We start from the raw sequence: 20,332 nt of genomic DNA, 5'->3' as shown, positions 1-20,332 counted from the left end.
GAGAGTCTGGGGATAGGCATGTTTGTTTCTTAAATTTTTTTATAGCCACACAAGGTATTCATTTGTGATTTACAGTTGTAAATTTATACGGTGTGATAGGAAAAAAAGATGATAGCCCATTAAAGTCAAAAGATTAATGATGCACCACACGTATTCTCATGAAGTGGCTATGCATTATTAGAGAGACGAATGAGAAAGTCTCATGCAAAGACTTTAGGACTTGAGTCCCCTAACCTAATACTTGCACCTACTAGGTACGTGGTATGGAAGGCTGCTCAAACTAACTCTGACAGACATATGACATCACAATCAGCTTAATTAATATCTGAAAAAATTGTAAGCACAAACTTTAAACCTAAAGCCATATTTCATATTAAGTGCTTTATGTCACAAACTTGATTATGTGGTATAGGATGAGTTAGTTGAGCAACAAACTCAAGGTTCCTTTGTTGGGCAAGGTAGGGATGATATACTCACAATGACGATTGGAAAGCCAAAGCACTCAGGTCATGTGTGTGGCTTGAAGGTGCAATTGGTCTTTGAGACTACTTTGACCCTTCACAAATAAGTAGTGAATCCTTGAGTCAGGAGGAGTTAAGGAATATGGAGCTCCAAATAGAATAAATAATCAACCAACGCATGAGTGTTATGGAGCAGCGTTCCATGGAACAACAACAACAACACATACAGAGAGCACTTGAAGAAAAGTTGTCCATGACCAATAAAATATGGAGTTACCCACTGAGGTTCTAACAGGACATTGTATGAGCACAAAAAGGCTTATGCTTTATTGTAGATCATACTAACTGCACTTGTTAGTTTGAGTTATTAGTTGATGAAGATCCCCCGAGTGTAGTGGTCTTAGGGCTATAATTTGAAAGATGGCAGATTATTCATAGTGTTTATCTATTGTCCCACTACACGCATGTGACGATTGATGAAGTTTGAGATTCTTATGCTCGAGTGCTTGTGCCAACTTCAGAAATTCAATTCGTGGGAGAGGCCTTAGACACATTTATAGTTTGGGTTAAAGCATTTATAATGTCATATTTTAGCCCACCTAGGTACTATTTGTTATTCTTAGTACTTTTATGTAAGATTTTATAAATAAATTATTCATATCTTTGAAAATCCTTGTTCTTCCATCTTGAGAAGTATGCCTTGTGTCAACCTGTTATCCATGAAGAAGATGACAAGGTAGAAGTAGAGAATGGTCCTTTAGGAAAGCTCATGAATAAATTACATAGGTCTAATAAAGGATTGGTAGAGTTGGAGTAGGAGTTAAGTGTATTTGGCCTTAATGTCATGTGCCAGTGTAGATTACTCTAAATGATGCACTATAGGTCATTGAGGGAGACAAGATATGAATATTTCAATAATACAACTATGATGCATGTTAGATTTTACATTGACTTCCATATTTAAATCTTAGAATTATGACTTTTTAATATATACTTAACTTTCTTGTTACATGTACATGGACACAATCATTGTGAACCAAGGTCGTGCTTTTATGTATGTATTTATTGAACCTCGGAGCATTTAACCTTCTAAAAATACACTTGATCACAAGCAAACATATTTGCAAACATGGATGTTTGATTAAAAAAGAGAGATGTACCTTGTGCCATATATTGATGAGTATGTGTTACTAAATGCAATATTTTCTGAAGGTTTACTTAATTAATCAAATAACTATTTGATTCATGATAGGGCACACTGGCAACTAATGGTCATCATACCAAGACAATGCACAATTGTATGGTTTTTTTCCTTACACAAGAAGATGAAACTTGACTTGAAATCTATTTTACAAATGTAAGTGCTATTTTTTTCAATATCATATACTTAGTTATATTAATATTAACCTGTGTTTCAAATTTAATTAGAGTTGTGGGTAAGCCTAAAACATATCAAATTCAAGTACTATATCTAAATGTTGGAATTCATTGATCTTTAAGTTATTAATTTTTGCATGTCAATTTATGACTTTGATATGTGATTATTTTCTTTATCAAGTTTAGTATAACAAGCAACTAGATTCATGGACATGTGGCTATTATGTCATGTCTTAGATCAAAACCATCATTCGAGCAGAAATTATAGATGATTAGGTTGAGATAATAATGTATATATTTCACATATTACAAATCACATTAAACTACACTAGTATGCATACATAATGAAGTTGCGTTATTTTTGCAATGTTTCAAGAATGTATCACCTATAACAAATAACACAATGAAGAAGATATGATAAGAGTGAGCAACATATCTTTTGGAATAATGGAGTTAAGACCCACAATAACAATTGTATTTTGCTTCAAGACTTTGATTAGTTTAATTTTGATAGTTTAATTTTTGATAACTTTAGTTTTAGTGTTAGTTTTGATTAGTTCGTAGTTTTAGTTTTGAATATGTGCTAGAAACATTCAAAATTATTCTAGAAGTTTTTTGTTTTTTAGGTTTAGAAAAATTGTAAAAACAAAAAAATATTTAAAATAAAGGTCGCATTTGACATTTGTTAGTGCACTAATAGACATTATTTAATGTCAAATTATACCATAACCGACATCAAATGACATTTTTTAGTGCAGTAACAGACATCAAATGTTTCCCATTTTTTGTTAGAGGTGGTGTCATTTAAACGTCAATTTGTTGTGCTATCGATCGTCAATTAATGTTGGACTCCTCTATGACTGACATCCTTCAACGTCAGTTTTTTTAATTCTAACATCAATTTAACGTCTTCGACTAAGACATTAAAGTATCTTTTGACATTAAATATCGAAAATAACGGATATCAAAAGTCGATTTTGAGGTAATGCAAAATATATCAAATTTTGGAATAATAAATAAATTCTAATTTTGTATTTAAGAATTAAAAATATATTAAATTCATAAATTTATAAAGTGTGTTTATCTGTAGCCTTTATAAACTTTAAAATAGTTTAGGACCATATTATTATTTGAGAATGTTAAATTAAGTATTTTGTATTTAACAAGTTTTAATTTAGTTACAAAGTTTTAAAGCATAGGAATAAACTTTTTTCCCTTAAAAAAAAGTAAGGAGTAGAAATGTTCAAAAGGTTTGAGTTACACCAACACTGGTTTCAAGTTTCAACAAACACTCTTAAGGCCCAACACCTTCTTCGCTCTCCATCTAATGGTTGAGAACATGGTATTCTCATATGGATAACGTTCTGGTTTGTCTTATTACTAAACATACATATACAATTCATAGAGAAATTTAAACACTGGAGACAGTAAAAAAACTAATAGATAGATATATCAAGAGTTTTAACAGGTACAAGATTACATGATTTAGGTTCTAAGTTCTAACATAAACTAATAGTATTTGTTATCATGCCACGTAAAGAAAAAGCTCGTGTACAAAAATTTTAGTCCATAAACAGTATCACCAGTTAAAAGAACCACCATTTAGCTTTAAGCATGTTTTTGAGATATAAACTCTTGATTTCACCAATGCTTCTGCAACTTTAAAGCCAGGCATAACCATGAACTGAACTTTGTAGGAGGCTCTCTCTAAGTCTGACAAAACAGCATTCTTTCCTTCCTCCTCAACAGATTCCATATATAAACCAGAGAACATGCTTTCTCTGTTGACAGAAAACATGGTTGCATTGGCATCTATTGACACTGCAGAACCTAGTAAAACCCAAACCCATTTTGCCACTTTTGCGAATAACTGATAGAACTCAGTTCTAGGGTGCTTGCCACCCAATATCAAGGTTCGGTGATCTAAATTTCCAAAGAATGACTCTTCCATTGTGGGATGAACAACTAGAAGGTACTTTGTTCCACAAAATTTTGAAAAATCTGAGTTTGGATTCTCCATCAGTGCATCAATTGGATCATCAAACTTCACAATATCGCTCACATCATAAGATGTTAACGAAACCCCATGAAACATTCTCCGTGCAATATAGGCCTCAAAAGCATATTTCTTGTCACACCCTTTGGAATATACAGCTGCATTCTCAATGCATTTTGCTGCCATATCTAAGTCCCATCCTGAAGCTTTAATCAAGCTAATTAATGGTTTGGAAAAATCATGAATGGACTTTGCAGCAGCCTTGAAGAAATCCTCGAACTTAGCAGCACTCAAAACACTTGCTTCTCTCTTCTGACTTATCCTCTTGATCATCTTACGCAGATTTTTATTCCCCATTTCCAAATCCTGGAGTTCTTGCTGCAGCCTTAGAATCTGAGAGTCTTTAACACTGTTTAGAGAGTTTAACTTCCTGAAAAATGCTTCTTTGCGACCAATTTCAGATTGCAAGAGGTCAAAACACGAAGCCTTGGAATAAGACTTGGTTTTTCTATATCGCTTCTCCTTGTATGCATGCTTGAACTTGCAAAGCTTCTCAAGTTCTGCATCTACTCCTTGGTAAGAGGTAATAATCTTTTGTGGATCATAAGGGATATGAGCTTGCTGAAGCTGAAGATATGCAGATTTCAGAGCTGAAACAGTGTCAAATATCTTCATGATCTCCTCCCCAGAACAAGAACCCTCTCCTGTAGCCATTTCAATGACCTTATTTGCAACATTTCTGTCTTCACTCGGAGAAGCACCAACGCAAATTGACTTGTGAAAGTGACGGAGATTGGGAACTTGAGAGGGTAACACCCCAATGGATTTCAAAGCACAGAACTTGCAAACAGTATCTGACATATTTGAATTGGATTTCAGGGTATTTGCAAATTCCATCATAAGCAAACATCAAACCTTCTATTCACGTCTATAACTTCTGACAATGATCCATGTTTCAACAAACAACTAAGTATATATTTTTTCTGTAGAAGGGACTAATTAGACACTTGCTAAATTAACTGTCACAGTTAATGTTGTAGAAAGACACATTGTTAGATTGAAACCAAGGAAGATTTGGGAAAAGATAAGTGAGGTTGAGAACAAAAAGCAACAATGTATAGACAAAATCTAACGAGTAATGAAAGTGTAATGTGGGATGCATCGGTAGTTCGTGTTGAGTTCTGAGCTCTGACAATTGAAAGGCTGAAACTTGTGAATGTGTTTCTCTATTTTGAGAACATAAACTTGTGAATGCGTCAGTGTCCTGTACTGAAACATTGTGAGATGAGACAAAAATGATTAAATGTCATTATTACATTGTTGCTGTTTTTGGAAATAAGAGCTGAACCGGGGAATCTCTCGTGTTTCAAAACTAAGATTCTCCTTTTCTTTCTTGTTCTTTGTAGTTATTAGGAATGACAAGGGATTAGATCGGTAAGTGTAACGTCTATTTGTTATTTCTTCTGTTAAAACATAGATATTTTTATATTTTAATTTTTAAAATTTTTAAATAAAGTCATTTAAAAATAATTTTTTAATATATAAATTTAGATAAAAATAATAATTTTAAAATTCAAATCGAATTACTTATTAAAATATTATTACAAATAAAATCATTTTTTTAAATAGCTATTATAAATGGGTTGCACCAAAATATAATTTTAAAAATGATTTCAATTTCACAAATCTACATAAAAAAATATAAAGATATATAAATTTAAATTAAAAAAATCTCAATGATTAATATTATTTTTCCTAATATTCTTTTATCAATTAATTTTAAAATAAAATTCATTTATAATTATTAGTTAATAATCTTTATTCACAATTCAAAAATCATAATACAGCATCTGTCATAAGCGAATAATTAAATAGTCCAATCAATTTCTTACAAGTTTCTATTAAAAATATTTATTTACTATTTATCACAAATTTTATATCGATAAGTACACATTTTCTTTATCATTTCCAAAAATCTAATCACCCTATTAAGAATATTAGACAACGATACTTTTTTATCAGAATAAATAATATGGAATAATTTAAAATATGCTACTCATAATATTTGAATAATTGAAATGTATAACATCTTATTATCCACAGTGATTTCAGATACAGCTTATTTGTTTATGCAAAATTTTAAATATTGATTAAGAAAATTCAAGGTTGTAATATTTTCATCAATAGTGAAGCAAAAGTTCTTAGACCACTTTCTTGAAACCTCACTCAATTCTTGGATTAACATGTTGCTCAAATTCATGTCTCATTATACCAGTTACTTATACTTTTACTATCTTAGTTAATTGAGGAGCTAGTTAATTGAGGAGCTAGCCTTTATGTCAATTATTTAGTGAATTGTTCCATCATTTCTTGTAAGATATGCTTATCCGAGTCGAAAGATTTTTTCCTTGTGCTATCTTGCAAAGTAAATTGTCCAGTAGATGCTATGCTTTCTTGGATCGGAACCATTAATTTGATCATGTTTTCTGTTAAGTATACCAATAGTCCATGCAAAACACCTTCTCTGTAGGTTATAGTAACCAACTGATACAAAAGTCAATGTTGACCAATATAGTCATGTTACGTAGCTATTGTAGATGTTTTGAATACCAGGAGAGACCAAGCTTAAAAATATTGATTTTAGATCATCATTTTTGGCCAGAAAATGAAAAGAAAAAACAGGCAAGAGAGTGTATTGAAAACATAATTACCTATAAAAGACAAATTTACATGTTAGGTTATTGCAAATCATTATGTCACCAATCTAAAGAGAAAGAAAATAAGAATGTAATATAGTGAATTTAATTTTGACATTATGTTACACTCTAAACCAATTTAGCAAAAATACTTTAATAAAAGACATACTTGTTGTAAAATTCTAACAAAACAATCATGAACAAATATTTTTCGAGGTTGACCACCGAAACTCCAGCCATATGAACTTAGAGAGCCCAGCCATATGAGCTCGGCCACATGATCTTAATGAGATGAACTCGATCAACATAAGAGACCTTTGTAATATAAATATAAAGACACAAGTTTTATAACAATACTTACACATATAAGTTTGGAACAACGTACACAACAATGGTTATAATTTTCGTCATTTTCCAATCTAATACAAAAAAAAAGAAGGAATGTCATCATTAGTGTGAGATCCAATACAAAAATCTGTCCCAACTCAAATACCTTGTTTTTAATATAAGTAATCACTTAGCATTAATTCAACTAGAAACATTTTAATAATGATAATTTATCAAAATTATCAAATTATAATTTAATGGAAACATTTTATTATGGAAGTAGATGAACAATTAAATTTATGAAACTATTAACCAAAATACAATATAAAAGTAAGATAATTACCTTGCAAACGTGGCATTAACTCTTCGAATATGCCAAAGACGCAATAGATTTAAGACTAAAGATTCTTTGACACACCTAAATATTTAACATTCATTTGACATTACCCTTACTTACTTTTTATTCTCTTCTTTATTGAAACAATACAAAAGTTTACACTTTTTTAACCATTTTACCCTTGTAGCCTGTGTCAAATTAATGTCAAAGTGTGTCATGGTATCGTTACTCTAGATTTAAATTGTCATATATATTTGGTCACACAGGATAATTTCAGGGAAGAGAGTGTAAATCATATCAATAACAAAACATCTTCATATATATTTAAAAGCAATGAAACATGGGCAATACTCAAGTATATGTGTCTTTTTATCCACATAGGCAAAAAAAACGTGAGAATAATGTCAATGGCAAATAAACCATTCACCATGTCCGTGATAGAAAGGGAACGCGGTGGTATATGAATAAACTCAAACTCAAAAGAAGTAATAAGGACAATGTAAAAAGCTAAGAAAACTAAAAACGTATTCCATAATCCGACACCGATTAGACATAAAAATTTGTTAACAAATAATACTCACATGCAAAATCATATATTCACTCAGAAACAAATTATACAAAGAAAAAAATACAACAACACATTTAAACTTTGAGAAATGATGCACAAGAGACACATAATAAGTTTACTTCCCTGTAACGCACTTTTCTCTTGTTGGAAAAGAAGGTAGACTCTTATTTCATAAATATATCGGGTATTGCAAGGGAAGGTGCCATTGAGTTGACTAGATTTGTGTCTAGCTAACGGATGTAACTTGACATTTTGAAAATCATTTAATAATTACAACATTATTTTTTAGTTTTACTTAAAACATGAAACATTTGAAAATGTTTAAGGATTTTATGAATAAAATTGAAAACTTTTGAAAACATAAAAATATTTTAAAAAGGAATTTTAAAATAGGAAGCAAGTAAATTATTCTCGAAAATAATTTGTGAAATATGGAAATACACGTGTTGAATTTTTAAAATTCAGTAACTGATAGGATATAAAGTTTTTTCCGTCTTCAACAATAACTTATGAATTATGAAATTATAAGTAATTTTTAAATTTCATAATTTAAATTTTTTTACGTAGAAAATAAGATCATAAATTATGTAACTCAAAAAAACATTTCTCAATAATACTATCCGAAAGTTATTTTAATGAAAAAATGACTTTCTTAATTGTAAGTTAAAAACATTTTCGTGAAAAATAAAATCATTTCTCAATTGCATAGTACAAAAATAATCTTTTTTTTATAAACAGGAAGGTCAAAGTAGAGACTTCGGTACAGAAGGAAATTATTAGGGTGGAGAAAACAATTATGAGGTGTAAAAAGATATTTACTTACTTTTTATTTCCAAAAGTAGATATTGGGCATTTAGGGGCATTTTCGTAGGCCTGAAACACATGAGATATGACAAACTACGTTTTTTCAATTTACACGCCCCTGAATTTCTGTATATGCAACCTTTTCCTAATTTTAACTTTTACTATAAAAACAAGTATAAACTCGAAACCCTATTCTTCACAATTTACTCTGGTTGAACTCTCAATCATATTTACTAGTTTTCTATACTTTTTCAATATGCAAATTTTGCCTCAATTTCATTTCAATTTATTAATTTTTTTTGTCCAAATAAAACATTTCACCAAATTCTTGATGCCGGGTACTCATTCCAAACTCTTGGGTAAAGTTTTGAAAAATAATTTTTAAAAAATTTACTAGAAAAACATTTTTATACATATTTAAAAAAAAGATTTTTTATACTTGCTCTCAAACGGTAAAGAAGTATGGGTATAGAAAGTATTAACTTTTTATATCAGTTCTAGAACTAATACCAAAAGTATCATTTTTTATATTAGTTAAAGATATAATTAGTATAGAAACATTCGACCATAATTCATCTTCCTCTTTCACTAGCCAAACTCATCGAACCTCCTTTTTTCCTCGTTAAAGAAGGTAATTTCAAAGATTTGTCATCACGAAACAACATTGTTGAACCTACATCACGTGCTAACAAACACAAGCATTCCCTTTACAGATTGCGCAAACCATAGCGACCCCAAGTTACATCTCCATTGCAAAGTAGATTGGATTTCCAAGATGCAAAACCACACGTAGCTACAAATCGTGTCTCTCTCCATTGCAAATCTGAAACCGCAAGCAAACTGAGCATCACTACATGTGTCACCTGAAAAAGAAAAACCAGACTAGAAAAGTTCCAAATTCAAATAGTTTTAGCGACGACGAGGGTGAATATTTGGTCAGGCGTGACAGCAAGAAGGGGAGAAACAATCGTTGGTGGTAATGTTGCTAGTGCATCGGAGTTTCGAAAGGAGAATGCACAACCACAATGACGATCTAGGTCGCAACAGTCAATGTTGGTGAAAGCGATGGTCTTTAGTCGACACGTCTCTCTTACGTGGTGGTAGCAATGTCTCCTATGCAGCTAGGATTCTGATTTGTGGATGGAAGCGAGATGAAGAAAAAAGGGTCATTTTGGATTGAAAGTAGAAAACCCCTACAATGGATGAATTGGAAACCACTTTCAATACTGATTATAATTAAAACTGCTATAAAAAGTTTCTTGTTTTTACAAAAATGTAACCATGTCAAATTTTTATACCAATTATAATTAGAACCAATATATAAAGTTTTCTTATTTATTACAAAAATGTTATCACGTTCACTTTCTATACCGGCTTTAATTACAATCGGTATAACAAACGTTACCTTATTTATCACGTCTCTTTTTATATATGATGAATTATAATAAGTATAAATAATTACTATAAAATATGTTTTTTTTCTAGTGATTCTTGCATAGTAATTTTAGTTAAAGTACTTTTAGGAATTGGTTATAAAATTATTTTTCAGAAAATTTTCTTATAATTATACTTTGTTTATATTTTTTGGAAAATAAAAAAAAAAGGTTTAGGAGAGATGGGTTGATTGGTTAATACAACTCTAATGTTGATAAGGGTGGAATCATGGTCATTCATCTCTATTTGGAAGGGAACACTGAAAATGAGAAAAAGAAGAACATGTGAAGATAAGTATTTTAAAAGGATCGCGATATTCCAACAACGATTATTTAACACTTTTTTTACAATGCCACGTGTCGCATGTTTATTGGTTTGTTTTAAAATGAAATTTTTTTAAAAACCGTGGAAGTGGAAGTACGTAAGTTTTGTTTTAAGTGAGAATCCCAAAATACCTCTGTCTGTTTCATTGGAAATGAAGGTCTCGTTTCCCTGGCTCTTCACTTTGCTTTCTCTGTGATTGTTGTCTGTGCGTCGTGTTGTCTCCCTCCATTTTCGTAAAGGTGGTGTTTTTCGTAGATGTTATCGTGCGTAATGGCAAGGTCCGGTGAGCATTGTCCGACGACGAAGGTAAGTGGTTTTTCGTTCCATGGTTTTTTGGTTTGGGTTAAGGTTTGGGGTTCGTATCATTTTGTTTTGGTTATTGGGTTTAGTAGTTTTGCTGATTTTATTTTGGTTGATGCAGTTGACCGTTCGTCACTCTTTTTCGACAAAGTATATATGTACTTTGAACGACGCTTGACAGACGAGCATCGGTCATTGATTGCGAAGACTCCATTTGCGTGGTTTTTAGATGTGAATGTGAATGTTAAACTAGGTAGAAATATATTGAGTGAGTTATTGGGTAAGTGGGACGACTCGAGTAGTGGTTTTTTAGTTGGAAATAAAGTTTTGAATATAAATGAAAATGATTTTTATTTAGGGTTGGGATTGAGTACAGATGGTGAAAATATTAACTTAAAGGAAGAAATGGGAAATATTGAATGTGTGAAATACATAGGTAAAGGAACAAAGGATGTGAATTCGATATACAAAATTCTAATGCGAAAACACAAGAAAAAGATCCCTTGTTCTCATTTTTGTAGCCTTTACCTATTGGTAGGGATATGTGAGATTTTATTTCCAAAACGTAGCGGAAAAGTGTTTCTCGTAATGTTTAATATTGTTGACAACTTAAGTGGTTTAGGTAGTTATTGTTGGGGTAGTCTAGTTTATCGTTTTTTGTTACGTAGTTTGTGCAAAGCTTCAGAAGGCTTGAAGAAAGGCAAAGGTACAACAAACGTTTACGTGGATGGTTGTGTTTACATGCTGCAGATAATTATTACTTGTTGATGTAAAATGTAAATTGTTTGTTTATTGTTTTGTGATTTTAGTTATTTAGTAGAATTTAAGATGATTTTTTTTTCTTAGGTATGGTTTTTTGAGCTATTTGTTCCACCGGAAGGTCCAATTGATAAATTTCCATGAATATTGCATTGGATTAATACAAGTGTTAGAGACAAGTTCGTAAAACGGTGTATGGAGACAGGTTTGGTATGTGGTTTGTTATCCGAAGTTTTGTTATGTTTTGATATTTTGACAAAACTTGTGTAGTCTGAAATATGTGGTTAAATTTCAGGTTGTTGATGATGTTTATGTTGGTGCTTCAACCAAGGATAAGAAGGAATACAGACCAACACCAACAAGAAAGGATGCCCAACCTAGACCAAATAAGATACAAAAAAGAAATCGAAGAGAAAATTTTATGCGTGCCTTAGAGGACCAAGAATTTCTAATTGAAGAACTTAAAAGGAGGGTTGCAGGTTTGGAGGCAGAATTGGGTGAAGAGAAGGCAAGACGACAGAATAAAGATCACGGTGGACAAAGTGTGCCTCGTACAGAACCATCCCTGAACACTGGTTTTGTATCCCCTAATGACATTGACAGAAACCAACAACCTTTGAAGACGTATGTTAGGCTTGGATCACGAAGGCGTTACAAGGGAAGAGCACTTAGGACTCCATACACCGGAACCGTAGTGCTTAGAAAAAAAAAAGAGTGATATGTGTATTGAGTTGATTAATGGAAAGTAAATGATCATTGTAAATAGATTAAGAAAACAAAGTGTAATGTATCGGATTTAGTTGAATAATATAAAATTTGAGTTTTTGGTTTGGTCACATATTTTATTTTTCAATAGCATTGTTAATATAATTGAGGGTTTCTGGATTTGAGAATCTGGTGAAGTTTTGTGTTCGATATGTTGTAGGTGTGTTTGTAAGATGTTGGTGTTTGAGTTGTCATTGAGGGTAACATGGGTGACCATTGTCAAAACCAGTTCATTTCAGTGACATTTTGGGTGGGGGGACCAAGTTGTGCAAGGGATGAATGAGATTGTTCAAAAAACCCTGTGGTAATCATTTACAGTGTGCTCGTAAACGATTACCCGAGAGAAATCCATATTTTATACAGAAAGTTGAACTGAAGTAGCCAGTCAGGGTAACACGGGTGACCACTGTCAAAACCAGTGAGTTTGAGTGACATTTGCACTTGTGAAATGGGATCAGTGTCAGTAGGCACTTCAAAGTGTTCCATGAAGATGGTTATCAAATGTGGATATGGCAACTTTGCGTTCTCCCTTAATGCTCTTTTCATCTTATATCTAATAAGATGTCCCCAGTTAATGTGAATGGAATTGAAAAATGCCCGTCGCAGCATAATATCCTCTTCGGATGCCTGACCAATATTGGTTGCACGAGGAATTAATACTCGAGTGAGAATGTAATGAAGTATCCTTGGTTGAACCTTCATTTGGCCCGCTAGTATTCTGGATTGTATGACTGCATCATCTTTACAGACTAGTTGCCTTGCAGTAACAAAATCGTATTGTTCTTTCCACTCATCTACAAGTTTTTCTTCATAACGAACACCATCAGGGGGAGTTTAGTGAGTTGTTGAAAAAGATTAGGGCTCAGCCTAATTTTTATGCCTTTTACCTTGCTTCGAATAACCCCAGTATCCGATATTGACATGTTGCTGTAAAACACTCTCACTAATTCTGGGTGGTAATGTCTTCTTAAAGACACAAATTCAGTCAGCCCAGCTTCGGCCAATATGTCATAGAACTGAAAATTTTTTCCTTCAAAGTAACCGTAGTCTACATACTTACTTTCCAATATTTCACGATTGACAAAATGTTGGGCATATTTCTCCTGTTGCTCATCCGAGGAGAAGAGATCATTGTTAGGCGTTGGAGGGGATGAGGATGGTGACGGGGTTGGACTCCGACGGCGTCGACGTCCACCAAGGGAAGAAGATGCCTTTTGTTTCTTGGTTGCACGATCACCCATTTAATTTTGTTTAGGGTTTTGCAGTGACAGAAGCTAGGTTTTGTAAACGTTTTTGGGCAAGGACGTGATTGGGCGGTTATGTACACGATTGCAATTTATAGACGTTGTATATGTACTGATGTAGTGGGCAGTTTTCTGTAATGTACTGTAACGTGTAATCGATTACAACTTACTAGTAATCGATTACAATAGTCAATTTTGGTGTGTTCATATGCATTCCAAACATTCATCAATGGGATTTCATCGACGACCATTATGACTTACAAAAACATAATAAATTCACAAAAAAACAGCGAAGAAGTTGTTTATATCAACTGATGTTATCGAAATTATTATGTACAGCTGACAACAACGACAAAAATTCAAAATGACCCATTTTTGTATCTTGTGATAGTTGGATAGACTCGGCTTGAAACTGAACATGTTCATCACGTTCAACAACATTAGATGCCCTTGCCCCCTGCAACAACAAAATTATTAAGTACAACTAAATTGTTACAAAATAAAGTATTTAATCAATATTTTCAACGTAATTAATGACTCACGCATTGTTCGGTGGGTGGTGTTGAAGTCTTTGTGCATGAAGCCGACTTTCTTCTTTGGGTTCTTTTCTCAATAGTGGACTTCAACCTATTTGTGCGTGGACGTCCTTTTCGCTTAACAGTTGCAGGACTGTGTACAAGGACATGAGATGTTCCAACTGGACTATGTGGTACTGACGTGCATGCACCAGTATCGTATCTTAGTTGACCTGCATCACTAATGATGTTATTTGTCATGGATGAACTGAACCCAAATTTTTTACCGAGACAATTAATTTCTTTTTCCAATTGAGTACTAGCAACCTCAGACTCACATGCAACTTCAGCAATTTCATAAAAACGTTTGCACAACAGTTTGTATCTTTCCATGCGTGGTTCATTAGTGGAATTACTATACGATGTTGTTATTAGTGTGTGTCTTCTTCGGATATTTTTGCTCCAACGCCACAAAATGTATTGTGAGGGAACACTGTAAACATCTTCTTGACCAAATACCAAGAGGGAATGGCGACATATAATTCCTCTAAACTCAAATAGTTGGCAAGAGCAAGTGCTTGTATGTGTCAGGGGATTAAATTGAATTTTGTAAAATTTATCTGGTAAACGTTTACCCTCCCACATTCGTTCCTCTTTTATAGTGTAAGTGTTCCATAAGTCCTCCTTTAAGGTGTCTTTGATGAAACAATTCATCCTTGAACGGAACTCAGTTTGGACCTCCTCAAACTTTGCATGTGTGTATTCGACTTGAAATTGTCTCTCAATCGGTGACTGAGAGCCACATGCAACAGTGGTGTTCATGGAGGAGAAGTCCGCTTCTATTTCCTTCTGGGCCTTTACCCTAACGACATTGTCGTATTGAACCACAAATTGTTGAAGTGTGGTTGTCGAATTGATAAATCCATCAAAAAAAGCATTCATTCCCTCACTTCTCTGAGTGGTAGACATGCCGGCCCAAATTTTTTTTTTCAAGTAACACGGAACCCATTTATGTCTCTCTTCGTACAAATTACATAGCCATTCATTTTGCTCCAATCCATGTTTGGTAAATACTTCCTCCCAACCATTTTCAAATTCTCTTGGACAACCACAATCATATATAAGCGCATGTAGCTCGCTTTTGATAGTGGGATTATTTCTATATCCGTGGAATTTTTCAGGCAACTTCTTAAGGATCTGTCATAAACACCACCTGTGCCTCGTATCAGGAAACATTTGTTCAATAGCGTTGGCCATTGCCCTGCATTGGTCAGTAATAATACCTTGAGGACTCTTATTACGCATGCATCTTAGCCAACATTGGAACAACCATACAAATGAAACAGTGTCTTCCGAAGACAACAATCCACAACCAAGTAAAATGGAGTGTCCATGATGGTTAACTCCAACAAAAGGCGCAAATGGCATGTCGTACTTATTTGTTAAGTAAGTCGTGTCAAAGGAAACAACATCACCAAATTCTTCACATGCAGCACGACTTCTTGCATCAGCCCAAAACACACTACAAATTTTATTCCCTTCATCCAGTGCAATGTCATAGAAGAACTCGTTATTTGTATCTTTCATTGAAGAAAAGTGTCGTAGGAGTGCCTGACCATCACCATCCTTACATAAAGATCTTCTGTGTTGGCCAATGTAGTTTCTTGCGTCCCGCTCGACAAAGTCCATGTTTTCATAGCCACCGGCATCGTTGACAATGCTAAGAAAACTCTTATTTAACCTAACTCCAGCATCATGGTTGACCTCCAAGGTGTGTTTTGCTTGCATGCTTAACTTCCTATTCGCTGCAAATAGGTTGGAGTTATTCGGGCAAAGATCATGGTTGTGGTCCAGAACAACGGTTCTTATAAACCACTTGTCGTCCTTCTTTGCAATGGTTATCCCAGCAGGACATTGGTTAATTTGACTTGGAAGTGTTTTGACCACTGGTTTGACCGAAGACACATATTTGCCCTCCCTTGAACAAACTATTCTCAAGTAGTAGACGTTGTTGTCTTTATCTTTTTTAGAAGTTCTAGTCCGCACCGCAAACCCACATCTAATGGCATAGTTTGTGTAAAATTTTTTAGCTTCAATCATTGATTCAAAACACATATGCATTGTTAGGTCCATTTCCAATAAACGTTCATTACGGTCATCAACATTGTCATCATACTCATTCACTTCATCCACATCAATTGTGTGCGTCGACATTAGACCCAACTTTAGAGATAAACGAAATGATATTCACTCATCAAACTTACGACAATGACCACTGTGAACTAAAAAAATAATGTAAATAAACCCATTTCGAAAAAGTTAAGTAATACGTACCGTGGTGGAATATCAAGAGCCCTTTAATGAAGGTCAAATGGTCCTAACCAACCTCCTCTTCAACATTTACGTCCACCATAATTTTATATTAAGACCATTATAAGTATTTAATGGATAACTGTAATATTTCAAACCTACAATGTATTATTGTTGTGTATGGTGTGTACCTGAATTTCTATTAATGTTGTGTTATGATGAGTTTGTTTCTTTTATAGAAATGTTTTCAAGTTAATTGTTTGCATGCTTTGTTATCAATTCCCACCATCTACCACAACTGTAATACCAACATCAACCCCATAGCACTGCATCTATGGCTAAAATTAAATTGTTTTGTCCAAACGTTACCTACCAAGTCATGACTGACTACTTCAGTTCAACTTTCTGTACAAAACGTCAAATTCTCTCGGGTAATCGTTTACCGGGACTGTGTAAACGATTACAGCAGGGTTTTATGAACACTCTCATTCATCCCTTGCACAACCATGTCTCCCCACTCATAAGGGGTCACTCCACACTCCTTGGGGTCACATGACATCACCAAGCACCATCTCCCAACAGTCAAACACCAAGATCTTCCAAACACAAGTGCAAATGTCACTCAAACTCACTGGTTTTGACAATGGTCACCCCTGTTACCCTGACTAACTACTTCAGTTCAACTTTCTGTACAAAATATGGATTTCTATCGGGTAATCGTTTACGAGCACACTGTAAACGATTACCACAGGGTTTTTTGAACACTCTCATTCATCCCTTGCACAACTTGGTCTCCCCACTCATAAGGGGTCACTCCACACTCCTTGGGGTCACATCTCATCACCCACCACCATCTGCCAACAGTCAAACACCAAGATCTTCCAAACACAAGTGCAAATGTCACTCAAACTCACTGGTTTTGACAGTGGTCACCCTTGTTACCCTCACTGACTACTTCAGTTCAACTTTCTGTACAAAACCTCATTTGCTCTCGGGTAATCGTTTACGAGCACACTGTAAACGATTACCACAGGGTTTTTTGAACACTCTCATTCATCCCTTGCACAACTTGGTCTCCCCACTCATAAGGGGTCACTCCACACTCCTTGGGGTCACATCTCATCACCCACCACCATCTGCCAACAGTCAAACACCAAGATCTTCCAAACACAAGTGCAAATGTCACTCAAACTCACTGGTTTTGACAGTGGTCACCCTTGTTACCCTCACTGACTACTTCAGTTCAACTTTCTGTACAAAACCTCATTTGCTCTCGGGTAATCGTTTACGAGCACACTGTAAACGATTACCACAGGGTTTTTTGAACACTCTCATTCATCCCTTGCACAACTTGGTCTCCCCACTCATAAGGGGTCACTCCACACTCCTTGGGGTCACATCTCATCACCCACCACCATCTGCCAACAGTCAAACACCAAGATCTTCCAAACACAAGTGCAAATGTCACTCAAACTCACTGGTTTTGAGAGTGGTCACCCCTGTTACCCTGACTGACTACTTCAGTTCAACTTTCTGTACAAAACCTCATTTGCTCTCGGGTAATCGTTTACGAGCATACTGTAAACGATTACCACAGGGTTTTTTGAACACTCTCATTCATCCCTTGCACAATTTGGTTTCCCCACTCATAAGGGGTCACTCCACACTCCTTGGGGTCACATCTCATCACCCACCACCATCTGCCAACAGTCAAACACCAAGATCTTCCAAACACAAGTGCAAATGTCACTCAAACTCACTGGTTTTGACAGTGGTCACCCCTGTTACCCTCACTGACTACTTTAGTTCAACTTTCTGTACAAAACACACCTTATTGTCGCGTAATCGTTTACTAACCCACTGTAAACGATTACCACTTACTATTTTCACCACCCCAACTCAGAACTTGATCAACTCCCACCCAGTAATTACCCTTAATTTAACTTATCAAACCCTCCCCTACTTTTGGAATACTTATTATAATGGTGCGTTAATTTTTCAATAAAAGATTTATTCATTATAACAAACAAACGTCAAAACAATTAAATTGAAAATCGAACCAATAATCTTATTACAAAAACAAAGTCTACATTGTCAACTAACATTATGTACATAAATAAACATGCTGTGTTACAAGTCAAATTTGTTCATGTCTAAGCAATCCTAAAGAATGCTATATAGCTCTAGGGCTTCCATTCGTATTATGTTCTCGTTGTCCAGGATCCATTCACATACATATTTCTATCTAATCCCAACCAGCTCCTCCTGAAACCAACATTTTCCCCATTAGAAACCAACACATAAAATAATTTTAACAAACACACAGTTGCTACTTACAGTTGTATATTGAGGCATGCTTTTTCCGTTGTATTTGTCGTCTCCATCCCAAATTTCCATTGCTTTCAACATTATGACTCCACAATCATGTCTGAAATAATATACCCACCACATAAAATTACTTTTGATCGTATATTCATCACAACACAATATAATCCAACAGTACAATTCAAAAACCTTACAAGTTTGGTTGGGATGGGATATTTGCTTGTTTAACAGTCAAAGGACCAATACTACCTTCCGGTCTATTCATCAAGATGCAAAAAAATCGTGCCATATTTTCAACCTACCAGTTAACAAATACAATAAATTGTTAAAAAATATAGGGTTATCTGACAATCACAGGGTCATCAACAATGAAAGATGTGGAATCTTACAACAGTTGTGTCTATCCTTTTCCGGTCTCTGATCCCCTTACCCAATGAGTCAATCATAAATATCTCTAATGAACTCAATTTCACTGAATAACACCACCAATGATCATCGTGGACAAATGGCATAAAGAACTACAAACAATAAAAACAATATCAGTAACACATTTACAACCAAAACTAGACAAATATTGTGAATTAAAGGTTACTCACAAAGTCAGCTGTGGCAATGTCTCCAAGTCCAAACTGATCGCAACGTAGATAACTGTTATAGTTATGAAGCGTCCAAACATGACGATTCTGTGGACGTTTCCTACAATCAGTAAGAATATGGTGCTGTGGACAATTTCAAAATCATCAATAAAAAAAAATCAAAATTCATTTCTTCAATGAAATATATGATACAATATCAAATTTTATTTACCGAGTATAATGGACTAAAATGAATCCTCTTAACAACACCGCACAACCTTTTCTCAAAGTACATAAACATCGTACAAGCAAATAACACCACCTACACAATAAAAAAATTTCACATTACTAACATAAACTACAACATGAAACACAAACAAATGTCACAAGACTAACCATGTTATCAACGTATTTTATCGGGGCCAAAGTGTAAAATGAAGTCGTGCTCAAGGTTTGCCCAATTATCTCGCATACAACCCTAAACATATAAATAATAGTCAATCACAAACAATACAGATTCGTCAACCACAACTACAATTCAAGGCATATACCTGTATACAGTGATCTCTCTAACACTGACTGCTCTGTACAATTGGTCTACATCAACAGTGGTGCTTGGATCACCAACAAAACTGCGCAATGGGGGGATAACCAATGGTACGACCTCCCGTTCTTCTTCATCACCATCATCATCGATTTCAATACAAACAATGTTATCATCAGTTATTGAAACTATCTCATCTTCATGTGCGGTTTTATCCTCCCCTCTTACTTCAGTATATGCACCTAGGGGGTCATCAACTGCATTACCATCACCTTGTTGTTCAAATCCACAATCACGACCAACTTCAGCCTCTTCGTCACCTCCAACTTCAGGCTCTTCGTCACCTCCAACTTCAGATGCTTCATCAACTCCACCACCAACTTCTTCATCAATGCCACATGCATCTTCTTCAGTAAAGATTGGAGTTTGACAAATTTCAAATAACTCCCTAGTAAGAACTCCAATCTTGGCATTCAATGCTCTGAGATCTTCACTATTTTTCCTCAATCTCTCCTTGGCACCTGCTTCCATGTCCCGTCATCAGAGCTTTCATCATCATCTTTCTCAACCTTGGATCCTTCAGTCAAGGATCCTTCACTCATCCCTCCGTCATCCATGTGGAAAGATGCACGGATTTCCGGGTGATGACGATCTTCCTTTCTTACATACCA

General features: G+C 34.5%; 3 protein-coding genes and 1 long non-coding RNA gene across 4 annotated transcripts; all 4 read right to left on the bottom strand.

The window, feature by feature from the left end:
* Positions 1-3,379: 3,379 nt before the first annotated feature.
* On the bottom strand, positions 3,380-4,731 carry LOC108341511 (protein GRAVITROPIC IN THE LIGHT 1). The gene has a single exon (XM_017579184.2). It carries the CDS (start codon positions 4,729-4,731, stop codon positions 3,418-3,420), a length of 1,314 nt encoding a protein of 437 aa, XP_017434673.1. The 3' UTR covers positions 3,380-3,417.
* An 8,968-nt stretch (positions 4,732-13,699) lies between these two features.
* On the bottom strand, positions 13,700-14,876 carry LOC108341510 (protein FAR1-RELATED SEQUENCE 9-like). The gene is made up of 2 exons (XM_017579183.1): positions 13,935-14,876; positions 13,700-13,849 (listed from the first exon to the last, which is right to left on the bottom strand). The coding sequence occupies exons 1-2, from the start codon at positions 14,874-14,876 to the stop codon at positions 13,700-13,702; spliced, it is 1,092 nt and encodes a 363-aa protein (XP_017434672.1).
* Positions 14,877-15,107: 231 nt separating this feature from the next.
* LOC108341508 (protein FAR1-RELATED SEQUENCE 5-like) lies at positions 15,108-16,121 on the bottom strand. The gene has a single exon (XM_017579182.2). The coding sequence runs from the start codon at positions 16,119-16,121 to the stop codon at positions 15,108-15,110; it is 1,014 nt and encodes a 337-aa protein (XP_017434671.2).
* Positions 16,122-19,148: 3,027 nt separating this feature from the next.
* Positions 19,149-19,688, bottom strand: LOC128197588 (uncharacterized). The gene is made up of 4 exons (XR_008250194.1): positions 19,669-19,688; positions 19,514-19,595; positions 19,350-19,439; positions 19,149-19,238 (listed from the first exon to the last, which is right to left on the bottom strand). It is a non-coding gene; the product is annotated as an uncharacterized LOC128197588 (long non-coding RNA).
* Positions 19,689-20,332: the final 644 nt, after the last annotated feature.

Source organism: Vigna angularis, chromosome 6 (assembly GCF_016808095.1).
Source record: "Vigna angularis cultivar LongXiaoDou No.4 chromosome 6, ASM1680809v1, whole genome shotgun sequence".
NCBI classification, from domain to species: Eukaryota; Viridiplantae; Streptophyta; class Magnoliopsida; order Fabales; family Fabaceae; genus Vigna; species Vigna angularis.
Note: the sequence above shows the minus strand (reverse complement) of the source record. Positions and strands in the feature narration are given on the sequence as shown.